We start from the raw sequence: 14,919 nt of genomic DNA, 5'->3' as shown, positions 1-14,919 counted from the left end.
CCTCTCCATCCCCCACTGCCCTGTCACCAAGGAGACCCCGGCATGGTAGCTTTGGAGGTGGGTGGGGATATGCCCACGTTGGCCCTTCCCAGCTACAGTGCAGCCCCCACTCAGAGCTGCAGGAGTGGAGAGGGGCTGATGGCGGTGGTTGGTGTTGAGGTGCTATAAAGGAGAGTATCACCCCAAAGACATATTAACCAATCATGAAGATTAATTATTAATCACAACTTTTCAATTAATAATGGTTTGTAATTTATTGAACACTCCTCTACCCATTACTAAGCACTTTATATGTATAATTTAATCCTTTTGACAACCTACTCAGATAAGAATTTTTATCACCATTTTCCAGATGAGAAAACATGATCAGAGAGGTTCAAGGTTATACAGCTAGGAACTGAGTAAGACCCAGGCTTGGGGTCAAGGTCTGCCTGAACTTGGGACCTGAGCCTTGCTGCTTCCTCTGCAGTTCCATGTCTACCCTGTGTGGGTCCTGAGAATTTAGTGATAGATTTAGGGAAATACACCCCTGGCACGTCTGCACATGTTGGTTCCCTGAGGAGCCTCAGGCTGGGAGGCTTTTCTCCCTGGTGTCCTCACACCCCAGGCAAGCTGAGGAAGTGGCTTCTCTGCCCACTTCTGGGCTGCATGGGGCTCCAGGTGTCCTTCCACATGTCCTGGATGGCTAGACCTTACAGGAAGATTCTCCCCACCACCACCTTCTGTACAGATGCTAGGAGATGTCCCTCTGGGACCCTGCAGCCTGCAGTCTTCCTATTCCGGAGCCTGGAGTGATGCCTTTCCAACCCACCCCCAGCCTGGACTTGCACCGAGTGGGTTCCCTGTGGAGTCTGTGCAGAGTGGTGCCCACAAGCAGCTGCAGGGCAGGGAAAGGGGCCGCTGCCCCTCCTGGCTGCTCACCTATCCCGGCCAACCTCTCTTCCTCTGCCGGCAGATCTTCCACATGACGTACGACCTGGCCAGTGCCGTGGTGCGCATTGTGAACCTCATCGGCATGATGCTTCTGCTCTGCCACTGGGATGGCTGCCTGCAGTTCCTGGTGCCCATGCTGCAGGACTTCCCTGACGACTGCTGGGTGTCCATCAACAACATGGTGGTGAGTGCGCCGAGCACGGCCCTCTCTCTGGGCCATAGACGAGCTCTCCAGAGGTAGGGAGGAGAGATGTGGGCTTGGAACTTCTGAGTTCCAGCATGTAGGAGGCTGAGTGCCGCCCGGTGCCTAGGGGCACGTAGCTCTACCCGGTGTAGGCCCAATCGTGTGCTGCCAGTCCAGGAATCCAGTCACAGCTCTGGGCTGGGAGCTGGTATCTCCACCTTCTCACAGCCTCCATTGCAACTGGGAGCCTCAATATTTGGCCTTGATTTTGCCCAGGGAGACTAAGACCTGGGCAGCTTCGGGTTGTATCAGGTGTGGCAATGCTGGCTGGCAGCACCTGCCCTCTTGCCTCTGCCCCTTAGAAGCCAAGTCCTGAAAAGCTGAGCCTAAGGCTGGGTGCAGTGGCTCATACCAGTAATCCCAGCGCTTTGGGAGGCCAAGGCAGGAGGATTGCTTCAAACCAGGAATTGGAAACCAGCCTGAGCAATATAAGGAGACCCCTGACTATGAAAAATAAATACAATTTGTTTTATAAAAATTAGCCGGCTCTGGTGGCAAGCACATGTGTCTGCTATACAGGAGGATCTCTTGAGCTCACTTGCACTCCAGCCTGGGTGACAGAGCATGATCCTGTCTCAAAATGAATAAATACATAAAAATTTAAAAAAAATAAGAGCCCAAGAAAACACACGTTCAAGGATCCTATTTGCAGCCCACACAGGCTCCCAGAATCATGCGTGGCCACTTTCTACTCCAGCAGAGCTGGGCTGCCCCCACCCGCCAGCATATCCTGGTCCCAGGTGGAGTCCCAATGGGGAGGGCAGGCAGGATGAAGCCTGACCCTACCCTATTTCTACAACCCTGCAAGTGGGTCAGGGTGCAGGAGAGAAGTTGGACTTGGGGCCTCGGAAGCCATAGGGCAGAGTTTCCAATCCCCCCGTGGCTGAGCTGGGCTCCAGGCAGGACGGAAGACCCCTGGAGCTGTGAGCCTTTCTCTGTCTCTGGTGGACCCCTGACTCTCCCAGGCTGCCTCCCAGTCAGTTTGGTTTGGTTTGAAGGCAAATTCCCAGGGCCCCAGGGGAAGAGAATCGGTTTTGAAAGAGGTGAAAGAGACCCTGAGGCGTCTTTCAGCATCTAACAGGCCTTTACAAAACAGCCTTTTGATGAGCTAAGTGTAAATGAATCGGCCACATGGATTGAATTCCAGGTTCCCAGAGGCTCAGCAGTAAAGGCTGGAAGTCCTGACTGGAGGGCGCTGGGGGCCTGCCCCTGTTCCCCAAGGCTGGGAACCCAGGCTCCTTCCACCCCTGGGGATCAGCCTTGCTGGCCCCCACTCCAGTCTGGACTGAGCCACCAGACCCGAGGAACCAGCTCAGCTCCGTTCAGGGCAGTCTGGGTGACCTTGAACATGGCTTGAGGCTCACGGGCTCCTGGGCCTTCCCCCGGGGGCTGGGCCTCCAGCAGGTGCTCTGTGTCCCTGGGTAGGCTTCTGCACTGTGGCTCATGCACCTGCCCTGTGAGCAGAAAGACACCATCGAGGTGGCCGGTGCATCTGTCTGGTTCAGCTGGCCTTCATTTGGGGCAGTGTCCTCTCTGTGTGAGGATGGCAGGCCCACACATGCACTAAATTCAAGAGATGGCCCTTCCGGTCCCAGTGTTCCCACGCTGAGCCTTCCTTGAGACACCGACTGGCTTTGTAGACAAAAATAGCCAAGAGCTTCCCTCCTCCTGTCCCCACGCCTTGTGTGTTCCAGAGAATTTGCCTTGGGGGTAGTGGGAGGAGAACTGGTGGCCACAGCCCTGGCAGAGGCAGGCAGGGTTCCTGCAGGAGGCCAGTTAGCTCACAGCGTTGACTTTTGCTCACCCAAAATGAGGACAGTGTTTTTCGGCTGAGTCTGCCGGAGCTTGTCCCCCAGGGGAAGCATATCTGGTTTTATAATTGAGGTCAGTGGGGAAATGGGCTTCACTTGGCTATTTAGGGGGTGGGGATGGAGCTGTTTTAGCAAGGGCAGGACAGCAGGGGGCTCAGCCCCGGGCCTCTGCTACCCAGCCAGGAAGTGCCAAGCTGACACATGGAGGCCAGAGAAGGGGCTGGCTCCCATACCTTTACTGGGGCTTCCAGTCCGATCCCTGCCCCCACTGTAAGAGGAAGGTGCAAGTGGGGGACTCGCTGGCAGCACAGGCTGCCTCTGAGGGCCTCCTGCCCCTCACCCAGGGCTTTCAGCCAACAGCACGTTCAGGGAGCCCTGGGCCCAGCCACCAAGAAAGTTAGGTTGAGGGGAGGAGGTGGCAGGGACTTCGCTTGCTAGTGAGAAGGACCTTCCCTCTCATCCGTTGCTCCCACCCGTCCGTCTGTCCACAGAACAACTCCTGGGGGAAGCAGTACTCCTACGCGCTCTTCAAGGCCATGAGTCACATGCTCTGCATCGGCTATGGGCGACAGGCGCCAGTGGGCATGTCCGACGTCTGGCTCACCATGCTCAGCATGATCGTGGGTGCCACCTGCTACGCCATGTTCATTGGCCACGCCACCGCCCTTATCCAGTCCCTGGACTCCTCCCGGCGCCAATACCAGGAAAAGGTAGGCCCACCCAGGGAGGACCCGCACATGGGTCCCTCCTCCACTGGACCAGCGCTGGAGTCCCCAGTGGCTGGGCCTCCACCTCACAGCCTCCTTACTGTCTGGGCCCTGATGCTGTGGTTTCACAACCCAGCCCCACAGGCTGTGTGTTCATCTTCGCACAGTGGGGCCTGCGTGGCGTCAGCATCCCCACCTCATCTCTCAGCCCCAGGCGGTTTATTTCATGCCTCCCTGGACAGCCGTCGACCCTCCTGTCTGTAATGAGAAGTCTGCCCGGCCCTCTCCACTCCAAGCCTCCGCTCTTCCCAGATGCCCAGGCCAGAGACTAGGAGCCTCTCTGTCATCAGTGCCTACCTCAAAGCCACGGCTTCTTCTCTGCATCCCAGCCACCCTCCCTGGTCACCAGCTTCCTCTCTCCTTGGGGTCTCAACAGCAGCCCCTTCACCCCAGAGAATGAGTCCTGTGGCCTGGAGGCAGGCCGCCTGGGTCCTGCCCCAGCTTCACCACTGCCGAACTCTGTTCGAGTGTGGGCCTGCACCTCCACAGCTCGGGTCCTGTTTCCTCATCTGCAGGACGGAGGTGGTACCAGGCATCAGGCCATGGGGTTTCGAGTAAGCTCCCCCAGGTTTATGAGCTAAGCAGGTTCTGCCCTGGCACCTTGCACAGCACACCTCACACAGCAGTTGGAGCGGCATCTGAAACACTGATCCTATTAAAACTCTTCCAGGACTTCACGTTGCTCTGAAGATGTAGATTAACTCCTAAGTGTGTTTCCCCAGCCTGGCATCTGAGGGTCATAACTGGGGCTCTGCTCTCATGCCTAGCTCCCGCCCTGGGCCCTGTACCCTTTATTCCAGCCCGGCCAGACCTCTCTCCCCATGCCCACTCCTGCCGCTGGGTGGCTTTCATCCGCGGCTCTCCTACCCCCTCTCCACCTGACACCCTTTCTGTGTCCAGCCTCACCTCTTAGAGAAGTCTTCTTTCTTTCTGAGACAGAGTCTTACTCTCCCAGGCTGAAGTACGTGGCATGATTTCAGGCCAGGCGTCTAGGACCAGGCATCAGGACGAGCATGAACATAGGTGTGGTGGCAGAGAAATTAGCCTGGCTGGAACACAGGGCCCTGAGTTAGAAGGAAGCAGACGGGAGGGGAGGTAGAGAAGGCATTGAGCTACAAAGGTCAGAGCATAGCCCAGGCCAAGGTAAAGGATCGTTCTGGAGCCAGCACCAGGGGCCAGCCTGTGACTGGGGTGGGGCTCAGCATGTGAATGGGGTCAGGGCTCTGTGTGTGACCAAGGCTAGGATTTAGACTGGGGTCAGGATCAGGGATTAGTTTAGAAAAAGCATATGGGGCTGGGTGCAGTAGCTCACGCCTGTAATCCCAACACTTTGGGAGGCTGAGGCAGGCAGATCACCTGAGGTCAAGAGTTCAAGACCAGCCTGGCCAACATGGGGAAACCTCGTCTCTACTGAAAAAAAAAAAAAAATTAGCTGAGCCTGGTGGTGAGTGCCTGTAGTCCCAGCTACTCAGAGAGGCTGAGGCAGGAGAATTGCTTGAAGCCAGGAGGCCAGGATTGCAGTGAGCCAAGATTGTGGCACTGCACTCCAGCCTGGGTGACAGAGGGAGACTCCATCTCAAAAAAAAGAAAGGAAAAGGAAAAGGGTCTGGGAGGCTGGGCATGGTGGCTCATGCCTATAATCCCAGCACTTTGAGAGGCTGAGGTGGGCTGATCTCTTGAGCTCAGGAGTTTAAGACCAGCCTGGGCAACATGGCAAAGCCCCCTCTGTACTAAAAATACAAAAACTAGCCAGGTATGGTGGTGTGTGCCTGTAGTCCCGGCTGCTTAGGAGGCTGAGGTGGGAGAATCGCTTGAGCCCAGGAGGTTGAGGCTGCAGTGAGCTGTGTTCATGTCACTGCACTTCAGCCTGGGAGATACAGTGAGACCCTGTGTTAACAAGAAAAGAAAGAAAGAAGGAAAGAGAAAGAAATAAAAGAAGAAAGAAAGAAAGAAGAAAGGAAGGAAGGGAGGGAGGGAGGGAAGAAGGAAAGAAAGAAAAAGAAAAGAAAGGAAGGAAGGAAAGAAAGAAAGAAAGAAAGAAAGAAAGAAAGAAAGAAAGAAAGAAAGAAAGAAAGAAAGAAAGAAAGAAAGAAAGAAAAGAAAGAAAAAAAAGAAAGAGCATCAGAGTTTATTTTTGGGCCAGATTCAGGGTGCCTGTGGCTTTTCATTTGAGACTTTCAAATGTTTATCCTTTGGCTAATATCTAAGTCTGCCCAATAAATTTTTCTTAAATGTCTTCCCTCTCCTCCATCTCCATGTCTGTCTCTCACCTGGACCATTTCAACCTTTTAACTCCTGCCCCAAGTCCAGACCCTGCCTCCCCACCCCTGCCTGTTCTCTGGGGGTCAGGGGAGGGATTCTCTAAAACACAGCTCCAGGCATTCCGACTGCCTCTGCCCCTATGACCAGCCAGGAAGTCACTGTCTCCTGGGACTTGGCATAACTTCGCACAGTCAGAGGCCAGGGTGGCTGGAAGGAGTTTAGGAAATGTCATTTCTCAGCGCTGCTTCTGTCTGGGCCCCGGTGCTGCGGTTTCTCTGCAGCAGTTCTGTGTTCCCACCTCTTTGGAGCACACACAGATGTAGACAGGCCTCCCCATTTTGGATTGCTGCTGGGGTTATAGGGACTTCCTCTACTTCCCATCCAGGAGGGGTCTGTGTGGTTGCCTAATCAATACCTCCCATCCCTCGTCCTGCTCTTGAGAATCCCACTGTCCAGCCACAACCCAGGATGGTGGGAGCAACGTCCACTCCTCTCAGTGATGGTGGGCAGGATCGTTTCTTATTTGTTTGAGCCCCAGAGTCTGAGGCTCACCAATCTTCTGTCCCTGAGCCTCTATTTGAAGGTCCCCTCAAATTGGTCTACCCTTCTTTTCCCTTGCCTGGAGTTGCTCTCAACAGAATGACCCAGGGTCTCAGCTGAGGCTGGGTTTGGATTCATGGCACAGAGCAGCTGGGCATCCTTGCTTCTGCATCTGAGCATTCTGACCCATTGCAGCCTCACCTCCTGACTGTGCCAGTCACTGCTGGAAGGAAACAGTTTCCCCCCTCCCAGAGTCGGCAAGGCCTCCCTGTCACCAGTGTAACATTCAAGGAAACGTGACCGACCTCCCTGGCAATACAATTGGTGTGTCCTGTCACTGGGCTTTGGACACTCCTGCTGCCCCCCCCCCTTAGTATTGAATGCAGGACCAGATGCTGGTGGGGCCCCCTCCTCCATGCCAAGCAGCTAGGAGCCTGGGCAGTAGTTTGGAGCACAGTGAGGTCATATCCACACCTTAGACCTCAGATCTCAAGGAACCAAGTTTGGCCAATAAAGCCCCCAGGGTGGGTGCCCAGATGTGGTGCCTGCTGGGACAGTGGGGCTGGCTGCACGGAGCTGACACTCCCTTTTCCCGACTTCAGTATAAGCAGGTGGAGCAGTACATGTCCTTCCACAAACTCCCGCCTGACACCCGGCAGCGCATCCATGACTACTATGAGCACCGCTACCAGGGCAAGATGTTCGATGAGGAGAGCATCCTGGGCGAGCTGAGCGAGCCCCTGCGGGAGGTGAGCTGTGCAGTGGCCGGCGCGGAAGGGCGGGTAGTCAGGCCTTCCTGGCAGCCAGATCCCCTCACCTCCTCCTTGCCATGTCCCAATCCATCCCGTCCCGCAGGAAATCATCAACTTTAACTGCCGGAAGCTAGTGGCCTCCATGCCACTGTTTGCCAACGCGGACCCCAACTTTGTGACATCCATGCTGACCAAGCTGCGTTTCGAGGTCTTCCAGCCTGGGGACTATATCATCCGGGAAGGCACCATCGGCAAGAAGATGTACTTCATCCAGCACGGTGTGGTCAGCGTGCTCACCAAGGGCAACAAGGAGACCAAGCTGGCCGACGGCTCCTACTTTGGAGGTGAGGCAGCCCTGAGTGCGGGGGACAGGGCGGCTGCTTCCAGAGGATAGGCTGGGGAGACACCCAGGGGACAGAGACAGTGAGCGCCCTTTGTGGCCACAGCCTGGAGGGAAGGGAGGCGTCTGTGAGCCCAGGAGAGAGGTGTCTTAGTCTGGGCTCTTTGACTAACAAAAGTGCCATAGACTGGGTGGCTTGTAAACCACAGGAATGTATGCCTCACAATTCTGGAGAGCTGAGGGCCAGCGTGGCTGGGGTGAGTGAGGGCCGTCTTCTGGGCTGCACTGCTCGCTTCTCGCTGTGTCCACATGTGGCAGAAGGAGGATGAGTCGGCTCCCTGGCCTCTTCCTATAAAGGCACTAATTCCATCCATGAGGGCTCCACCCTCGTTATCTAATCACCTCCCCAGGTCCCACCTCCAAATACCATCATGCTGGGATTAGGAGTTCAACATATAAATTTTGGGAGAACACGTTCAGGCCATAGCAGGAGTATATCACAAAGATGGGAAAGACTGTCCAGCCCCCATTTGGTGGGGAAGAAGCATCTGGTGTGGCCACAGTCTGGGGGCAGAGCCTTGTAAACCTGCCAAGGCTTCTGTGCCAGGCAGTCAGGACCAAGGTCAGGGTGAGCAGCCCCCGTGGCCTGGGCAGGCTGTGCATGCCCCACCCTGAGACCTGATGTCCTGGCAGAGATCTGCCTGCTGACCCGGGGCCGGCGCACAGCCAGTGTGAGGGCCGATACCTACTGCCGCCTCTACTCGCTGAGTGTGGACAACTTCAACGAGGTGCTGGAGGAGTACCCCATGATGCGAAGGGCCTTCGAGACTGTGGCGCTGGACCGCCTGGACCGCATCGGTGAGGGGGATGGGCCACAGGTGGGGTGGGTTGGCAGTGGGGGGGGCTTAGGCAGGGCTTCCTATGCCTAAGTCAGGTCTGCACCCATCTCCTTCCCCGCTCTGCTCTGAGTGCCTGCTCTTGTTCCATGGCTCAGGCAAGAAGAACTCCATCCTCCTCCACAAAGTCCAGCATGACCTCAACTCTGGCGTGTTCAACTACCAGGAGAACGAGATCATCCAGCAGATTGTGCAACATGACCGGGAGATGGCCCACTGCGCGCACCGCGTCCAGGCCGCAGCCTCTGCCACCCCGACCCCCACGCCTGTCATCTGGACCCCGCTGATCCAGGCACCACTGCAGGCTGCCGCTGCCACCACTTCTGTGGCCATCGCCCTCACCCACCACCCTCGCCTGCCTGCTGCCATCTTCCGTCCTCCCCCAGGACCTGGGCTGGGCAACCTCGGCGCTGGGCAGACGCCAAGGCATCTGAAGCGGCTGCAGTCCCTGATCCCTTCTGTGCTGGGCTCCGCCTCGCCCGCCAGCAGCCCATCCCAGGTGGACACGCCATCTTCATCCTCCTTCCACATCCAACAGCTGGCTGGATTCTCTGCCCCCGCCGGACTGAGCCCACTCCTGCCCTCATCCAGCTCCTCCCCACCCCCCGGGGCCTGTGGCTCCCCCTCCGCTCCCACACCATCAGCCGCTGCAGCCGCCACCACCACAGCTGGGTTTGGCCACTTCCACAAGGCGCTGGGTGGCTCCCTGTCCTCCTCTGACTCCCCCCTGCTCACCCCGCTGCAGCCAGGTGCCCGCTCCCCACAGGCTGCCCAGCCACCTCCTGCACTGCCCGGGGCCCGGGGAGGCCTGGGACTCCCGGAGCACTTCCTGCCACCCCCACCCTCCTCCAGGTCCCCATCATCTAGCCCTGGGCAGCTGGGCCAGCCTCCAGGGGACTTATCCCCTGGTCTGGCCGCTGGTCTACCAAGCACACCAGAGACACCCCCACGGCAGCCTGAGCCACCATCTCTTGTGGCAGGGGCCTCTGGGGGCGCTTCCCCTATAGCGTTTACTTCCCGAGGAGGTCTCAGCTCCCCTGGCCACAGCCCAGGCCCCCCAAGAACTTTCCCGAGTGCCCCACCCCGGGCCTCTGGCTCCCACGGCTCCTTGCTCCTGCCACCCGCATCCAGCCCTCCACCACCCCAGGTCCCCCAGCGCCGGGGCACGCCCCCTCTCACCCCTGGCCGCCTCACCCAGGACCTCAAGCTCATCTCCGCATCTCAGCCAGCCCTGCCTCAGGATGGGGCGCAGACTCTCCGCAGAGCCTCCCCGCACTCCTCAGGGGAGTCTGTGGCTGCCTTCACGCTCTTCCCCAGGGCCGGGGGCAGCAGCGGGGGCAGTGGGAGCAGCGGGGGCCTCGGTCCCCTCGGGAGGCCCTATGGTGCCATCCCTGGCCAGCACGTCACTCTGCCTCGGAAGACATCCTCAGGTTCTTTGCCACCCCCTCTGTCTTTGTTTGGGGCAAGAGCCACCTCTTCTGGGGGGCCCCCTCTGACTGCTGGACCCCAGAGGGAACCTGGGGCCAGGCCTGAGCCAGTGCGCTCCAAACTGCCGTCTAATCTGTGATCTGGGCCCTTCCCTCTTCTCTCTTCTCTCCCTTCTTTCTTCCTTCAGGTTTAACTGTGATTAGGAGATACACCAATAACAGTAATAATTAGCGTTTAAAAACCACACACACCAGAAAAACAAAAGACAGCAGAAAATAACCAGGTATTCTTAGAGCTATAGATTTTTGGTCACTTGCTTTTATAGACTATTTTAATACTCAGCACTAGAGGGAGGGAGGGGGGAGGGAGGAGGGAGGGAGCAGGCAGATCCCAAACGCAAAAGCCAGAGGAAGGCAGATGGGGTCTCTGGGGCCGGGCAGGGGTGGGGGAGGCTGGTGTTGGGGGTTCCTAGAGCAGATGTGTCATTGTGTTCATTTAGAGGAACAGCTGCCATCAGCCCCTAAGCCGTGACTTGGAGCTCCACTCTGCCCCCAGGAAGGGGCTGCCCCGGGGCCTGCCCGGGGGAGCCTCAGATGCCTGCAACCTTGGGAGAAAAGGGCCAGGGCCCTGAGGGCCTAGCATTTTTTCTACTGTAAACGTAGCAAGATCTGTATATGAATATGCATATGTATATGTATGTAAGATGTGTATATGTATAGCTATGTAGCGCTCTGTAGAGCGGTGTAGATAGCCACTCAACGTGCGCACACCTGTGTGCAATCTAGTTTAACCCCATGTTGCCAGGAAGCCCAGGTCACCTTACATCCAGCAACCCACCTTGGCCCACAGGCTGCGCACTGCATGGTCTAGGGACATTCTCTCTCCAGTCCTCAGGGAAGAGGACCCCCAGGACTTCGCAGCAGGCCCCTTCTCTCCCCACCTCTGGTCTCAAATCCAGTCCCAGCCTGACTGCTCACCGTGTGGAAGTGGAAGACTCTCCTTTCCTAGGGCCTCAAGCACATCCCGCCACCTCTGGGGTGTCAGTTTTCCCATCTGCACGGTGGGAGGTGAGGGGAGCTTCTGTTTATCGAGTCTCCTCTGTGCCAAGCACTGGTTTCGCACTTTAGACACATTAACTCCTTCAGTTTCGTAAAGACCATGGGGGGGGGGGTACTTGGATTCTCCCCGTTTAGCCGATGAAGAGAGCATTTCGGGTAATTTTTCCAGAATCATGTAACTAGGAGTGGCAGAGTGGGGACTGATTTGAGGTTCAAATCGACACCTGCCTGTGGCCCAAGTCTGCGTTCCTTCCAACGGAAAACTGTGTTGAGGGGGGCTGAGGTAGAAGGTCCCCCAAGCATGGTGCAGAAGGAAGAGCCCAGATTTTAGCAGCAGTCAGGCCTGGGTTCAGACCCCAGCCCTGCCACTTCTTAGCTGTGTGACCTTGGGCAAGTTATCTGAGCTTTCTGTCACCTCATTTGTAAAATGGAAATGATTATGGTACCGCCACACAAGGACCTATGAGGACCAGATGAAAAAAATCTATATGTGAAATGCCCAGCCTAGCGCCTGGCACATACCATGGTAGGTGCTCAATGAATCACATTTCTTCTGCCCCTCATATGCCCAGCCTATTGCTCCAGTGAGCTACGTGAGAGCCCAGGGAGCTTTGGCTGAGGGCTTCAAGACTTAAAATCTCAGGACTCAGGAGGTGGCTGGGCCTCCCTAAGGGCCCAAGGAAGATGTGTGGATGGAGGTGGGTGGGAGCCAGGCCTTGAGATGTGGGAACAGGGAGAGAGGGAGGGAGCAGTGGGCAGCACGGAGTGTGTAGCGGGTATATTCCTGAGGTGGTTGTAGGGTGGTGGGTCAGGGCTTTGGGAGGGGATCCACAGGCTGAGGGATCAGAGGGACGGCCTTGGATGACAGACTAAGGGATTGACTGGGCTTGGTTCTGCCAACTAGGAACCATAAGCAGGTTCCAGATTTCGGGAATGAGAACGCAGCTCAGATGCCCTTGGAGGCACTCTCCCTCTCCCAAATGGGATCCTGCCAGAGCCAAGGTCAGGGGTCTGCCCCCTGCTTATAGGGCCAGAGCAGGTATGGCTGCAATCCTCAAATCATGAGAAGGGCTGATCCCATGTCCATCCAGAACCATCCATGCTCCAAGCCAGAATATTGGCAAGATCGGGTTTTGCCTTGAGCTATCCTGGGATGTGGGACAGGCTGTCTCCATAGATGGGCTGCAGGGAGTGGGAGGCAATGCTTCAGGAGAGAGGTGGGTGAAGGTTCCTGGGATCTTAGGTAAAGACTGGATGCCGCCAGCACTGGTCTCTACTATGCTGGCTTCAGAAGGTTCTGGGAACTGGAAGGACTTCAACAGCCTCAACCTGAGGTCTGCACACTGCGCTTCCCCTTAAGGAAGGCAGCTCTGAGAGGCAGCAGGACTGGATCCAAACACAGTCTCGTCCCGGAGGCAGCAGAAGTGGAGATGGAGGGTCCAGGGATGCGAGGATCCCCCTTGCCATCAGGGCCTGGCCTAACCACGCTCTCCTCTACTTACACACATGCATTTTATAACAGCTCTGACCCAGCCCGGCCACTCTGCAGAGATCGGGACAGCCAGGTGCAGGCAGTGGCCCTCCCACCCCCAGTCACCCACAAGGAATTTTCAAATCTTCCACTTTTAAAACAGAAACCGGTAAATGCACCGTATTGTATATTTTATTTAAATAAAAAAAATTCCAGCAGATGCTACCTTGTTCTAGGGGTCAGGGATGGGGATGGGGGTGAGATCAGTGGGGAATCCTGGAGTCTTGGGAGCTGGGCTGTGGAAGGCAGGGGGACACATGTGGGCACTAGTGTACATGCAAACCTGTGCCTGCAAGAGCATGGGGCTGTGTTTTGTGCATAGAAGTGTGCATGGGAGATGTGCCCGGCCTGGCTGTGGACACAGGTGTGCACATGCTTATGGACTGGTGGGAGTCATTAAGCTGGGGGTTGAGAGTGAGTGAGCATGCTAGTGGAAAGAGAAATGCGTAAGTGGGGAAGGTGTGAGACCCTTCCCACCCCCCAAAGCCAAGGCTGGCTGAGGAGGAGGAGGGTGGTGAATGAGCACCTGGGCTCCATCCAGCTAGATGCTGAAGAGGGGGATGCCATCTTAGCGTGACCAGATAAGCTCTCAGAAGCGGGAACACAAGTGACCGGGTGGGGGTGGGGGTGGGGGGTGGGAGCACAGCTCTGGGTTCCTGTGTGGGTTGGTGGGGTCCTGAGGGCAGAGGTGGTATTGGGGGCCTCTGGAAGGAGACAGGGCAGGGACTCTCCACTGCCGTGCTGTTCAAGGAGCTAGGTCTGGTCCCCGGGTGACCCCTTCCCCACTTCTGTCTACAGAGGGTTGCCTCAGGCCCTGGGACTTCACAGGAACGGGCAGAGGCCCCCTCCGGGGGCCAGCGGCGAGTGACTGCTGGAAAAGCCAAGTCCCCACAGCTCCTGGCGGCACAGGGAGTGCCGTCTCTCCCGCCCCAGAAGGGGAAAGTCCTCCGGAAAAGGGCAGGGAACCCAGCGGCTGTTCCCCATCACAACTTGCCAGGGGATGCTGTTTCCATGGCAACTGGCCTGGGAGTCCCGCTGCTAAGGAGAAGGCTCAGCAGCCCCAGCATCCCCATGACAACTGCCCCCTGTGGCCAGGCATCGGTGCTTCCTTGGGGACCCTGGGGGAGGCCCTGGGCTGCAGTCACCTCCCCTGCATCTGAGTGGCTCTGGCCCAGCCTCCAGGGCTGTGGGGACAGGCCCCGCTGAGAGGAAGCCTGCGGGGGTGGGGCATTCGCTTCAGGGCCCTCTGTCACTGTCTCCTCTGTTCCCTGATGCAGGAGGGACACCTAGTAAGAACCTCCTGTGGGCTGGACCCTGGGTCATTCCTCTGCTGTACTCCACCCAGCCACCCCAGAGGGCAGAATTCCCCTCAGTTACAGTGAGCCAAAGGGAACCGGGAGCAGAGAGGTAGGATCGCCAGCCCTGTCAGCTAGAAGGAGGGAGCAGGGCTGCACACCCAGATGCTGGGGGCTCAATGTGGTCCCTTCCCACTAGAGCCTTAGCAAGGGCTGGCGGTAGGAGCTGTCTGTCCCTGGTGCAGGCAACAAAGGGTGCGTTGACTGTAGAGAATTTTAAAAAGACGGTAAAAGTGACTAAATGTCAGTTTGCTTCCTCTGATCACCATGTACCAGCAATTCAGACAGTGTCAGTGATAGAATGCTCCCCGCACAGGGGCAGAAGGCTTCTCCACCCACTCTGAGAGCACCCTGTGCGTCAGCCCCAAGAGACACCTGCTGTGCTTGAGCTGCTGGTGCTGTGGAGAGGCGTGAAGGCACCTTTTCTCCCTAGTGGGCCTCAACCAGATTGGGATTTTAAAGAGACAATTGAAAGAGAGGCTTAAGATCCCTACCTGGACTCTACGTCTCTTCCCAGCCGCTACTCCTCACTTTTCCCACTGGAGAGCTGTGTCCCCTCCCTGTCTTCATTTCCTCCTCCACCACATGGCTCTGACAATTTCTGACAATTTCACTGGCCCACATGGTGAAATCCAGGGCCTCCTTCCCAGCCCGGGTCCTGCTCTCCTCTCAGCAGGGTGTGACACCCCCCCACCCCCTCTCATTCTGACCAGGCCCTCCTCAGAGCATGGGGCTCCATCCTCTGCTCACTGCGTCACCTTTCTCAAGCTCAGCCTCAGCTTGAAGGTTGGTGCTCTTGGGCCTCTGGCCTTGGCCCCGCCCCCTCACCTCATTCCAGATGCACTTCCTGGGATTAACCTCATCCTGGCCCGTGGCTTCCCCAGCCTGGAGGCAAAAGCTTCCCAGAGTCCCCCTACCCCAGTTCAGGCCCCCGCACCCCTGTGCCTCAGCCTGGGCTGCTGAACACGGCCCTTTTATTCTTTCTTGGCTTTGCAGTGGGAG

At 57.1% G+C, this 14,919-nt stretch overlaps 1 protein-coding gene across 1 annotated transcript in view; it reads left to right on the top strand.

The window, feature by feature from the left end:
• The window catches only part of HCN4 (hyperpolarization activated cyclic nucleotide gated potassium channel 4), a 48,550-nt gene extending 35,830 nt beyond the window's left edge, over nucleotides 1-12,720 (top strand). Inside the window, exons 3-8 of the mRNA XM_035259167.3 lie at nucleotides 956-1,117; nucleotides 3,480-3,698; nucleotides 7,160-7,306; nucleotides 7,413-7,653; nucleotides 8,343-8,507; nucleotides 8,644-12,720. Coding sequence (XP_035115058.1) covers nucleotides 956-1,117; nucleotides 3,480-3,698; nucleotides 7,160-7,306; nucleotides 7,413-7,653; nucleotides 8,343-8,507; nucleotides 8,644-10,112 — 2,403 coding nt within the window. The 3' untranslated portion in view covers nucleotides 10,113-12,720. The remainder of the gene's footprint in view (nucleotides 1-955; nucleotides 1,118-3,479; nucleotides 3,699-7,159; nucleotides 7,307-7,412; nucleotides 7,654-8,342; nucleotides 8,508-8,643) is intronic.
• The last annotated feature ends 2,199 nt before the right edge of the window (nucleotides 12,721-14,919 follow it).

Source organism: Callithrix jacchus, chromosome 8 (genome assembly GCF_049354715.1).
Source record: "Callithrix jacchus isolate 240 chromosome 8, calJac240_pri, whole genome shotgun sequence".
Lineage (NCBI taxonomy): Eukaryota > Metazoa > Chordata > Mammalia > Primates > Cebidae > Callithrix > Callithrix jacchus.
The sequence above is the reverse complement of the archived record's forward strand: the minus strand, read 5'-3'. Positions and strand labels throughout refer to the sequence as shown.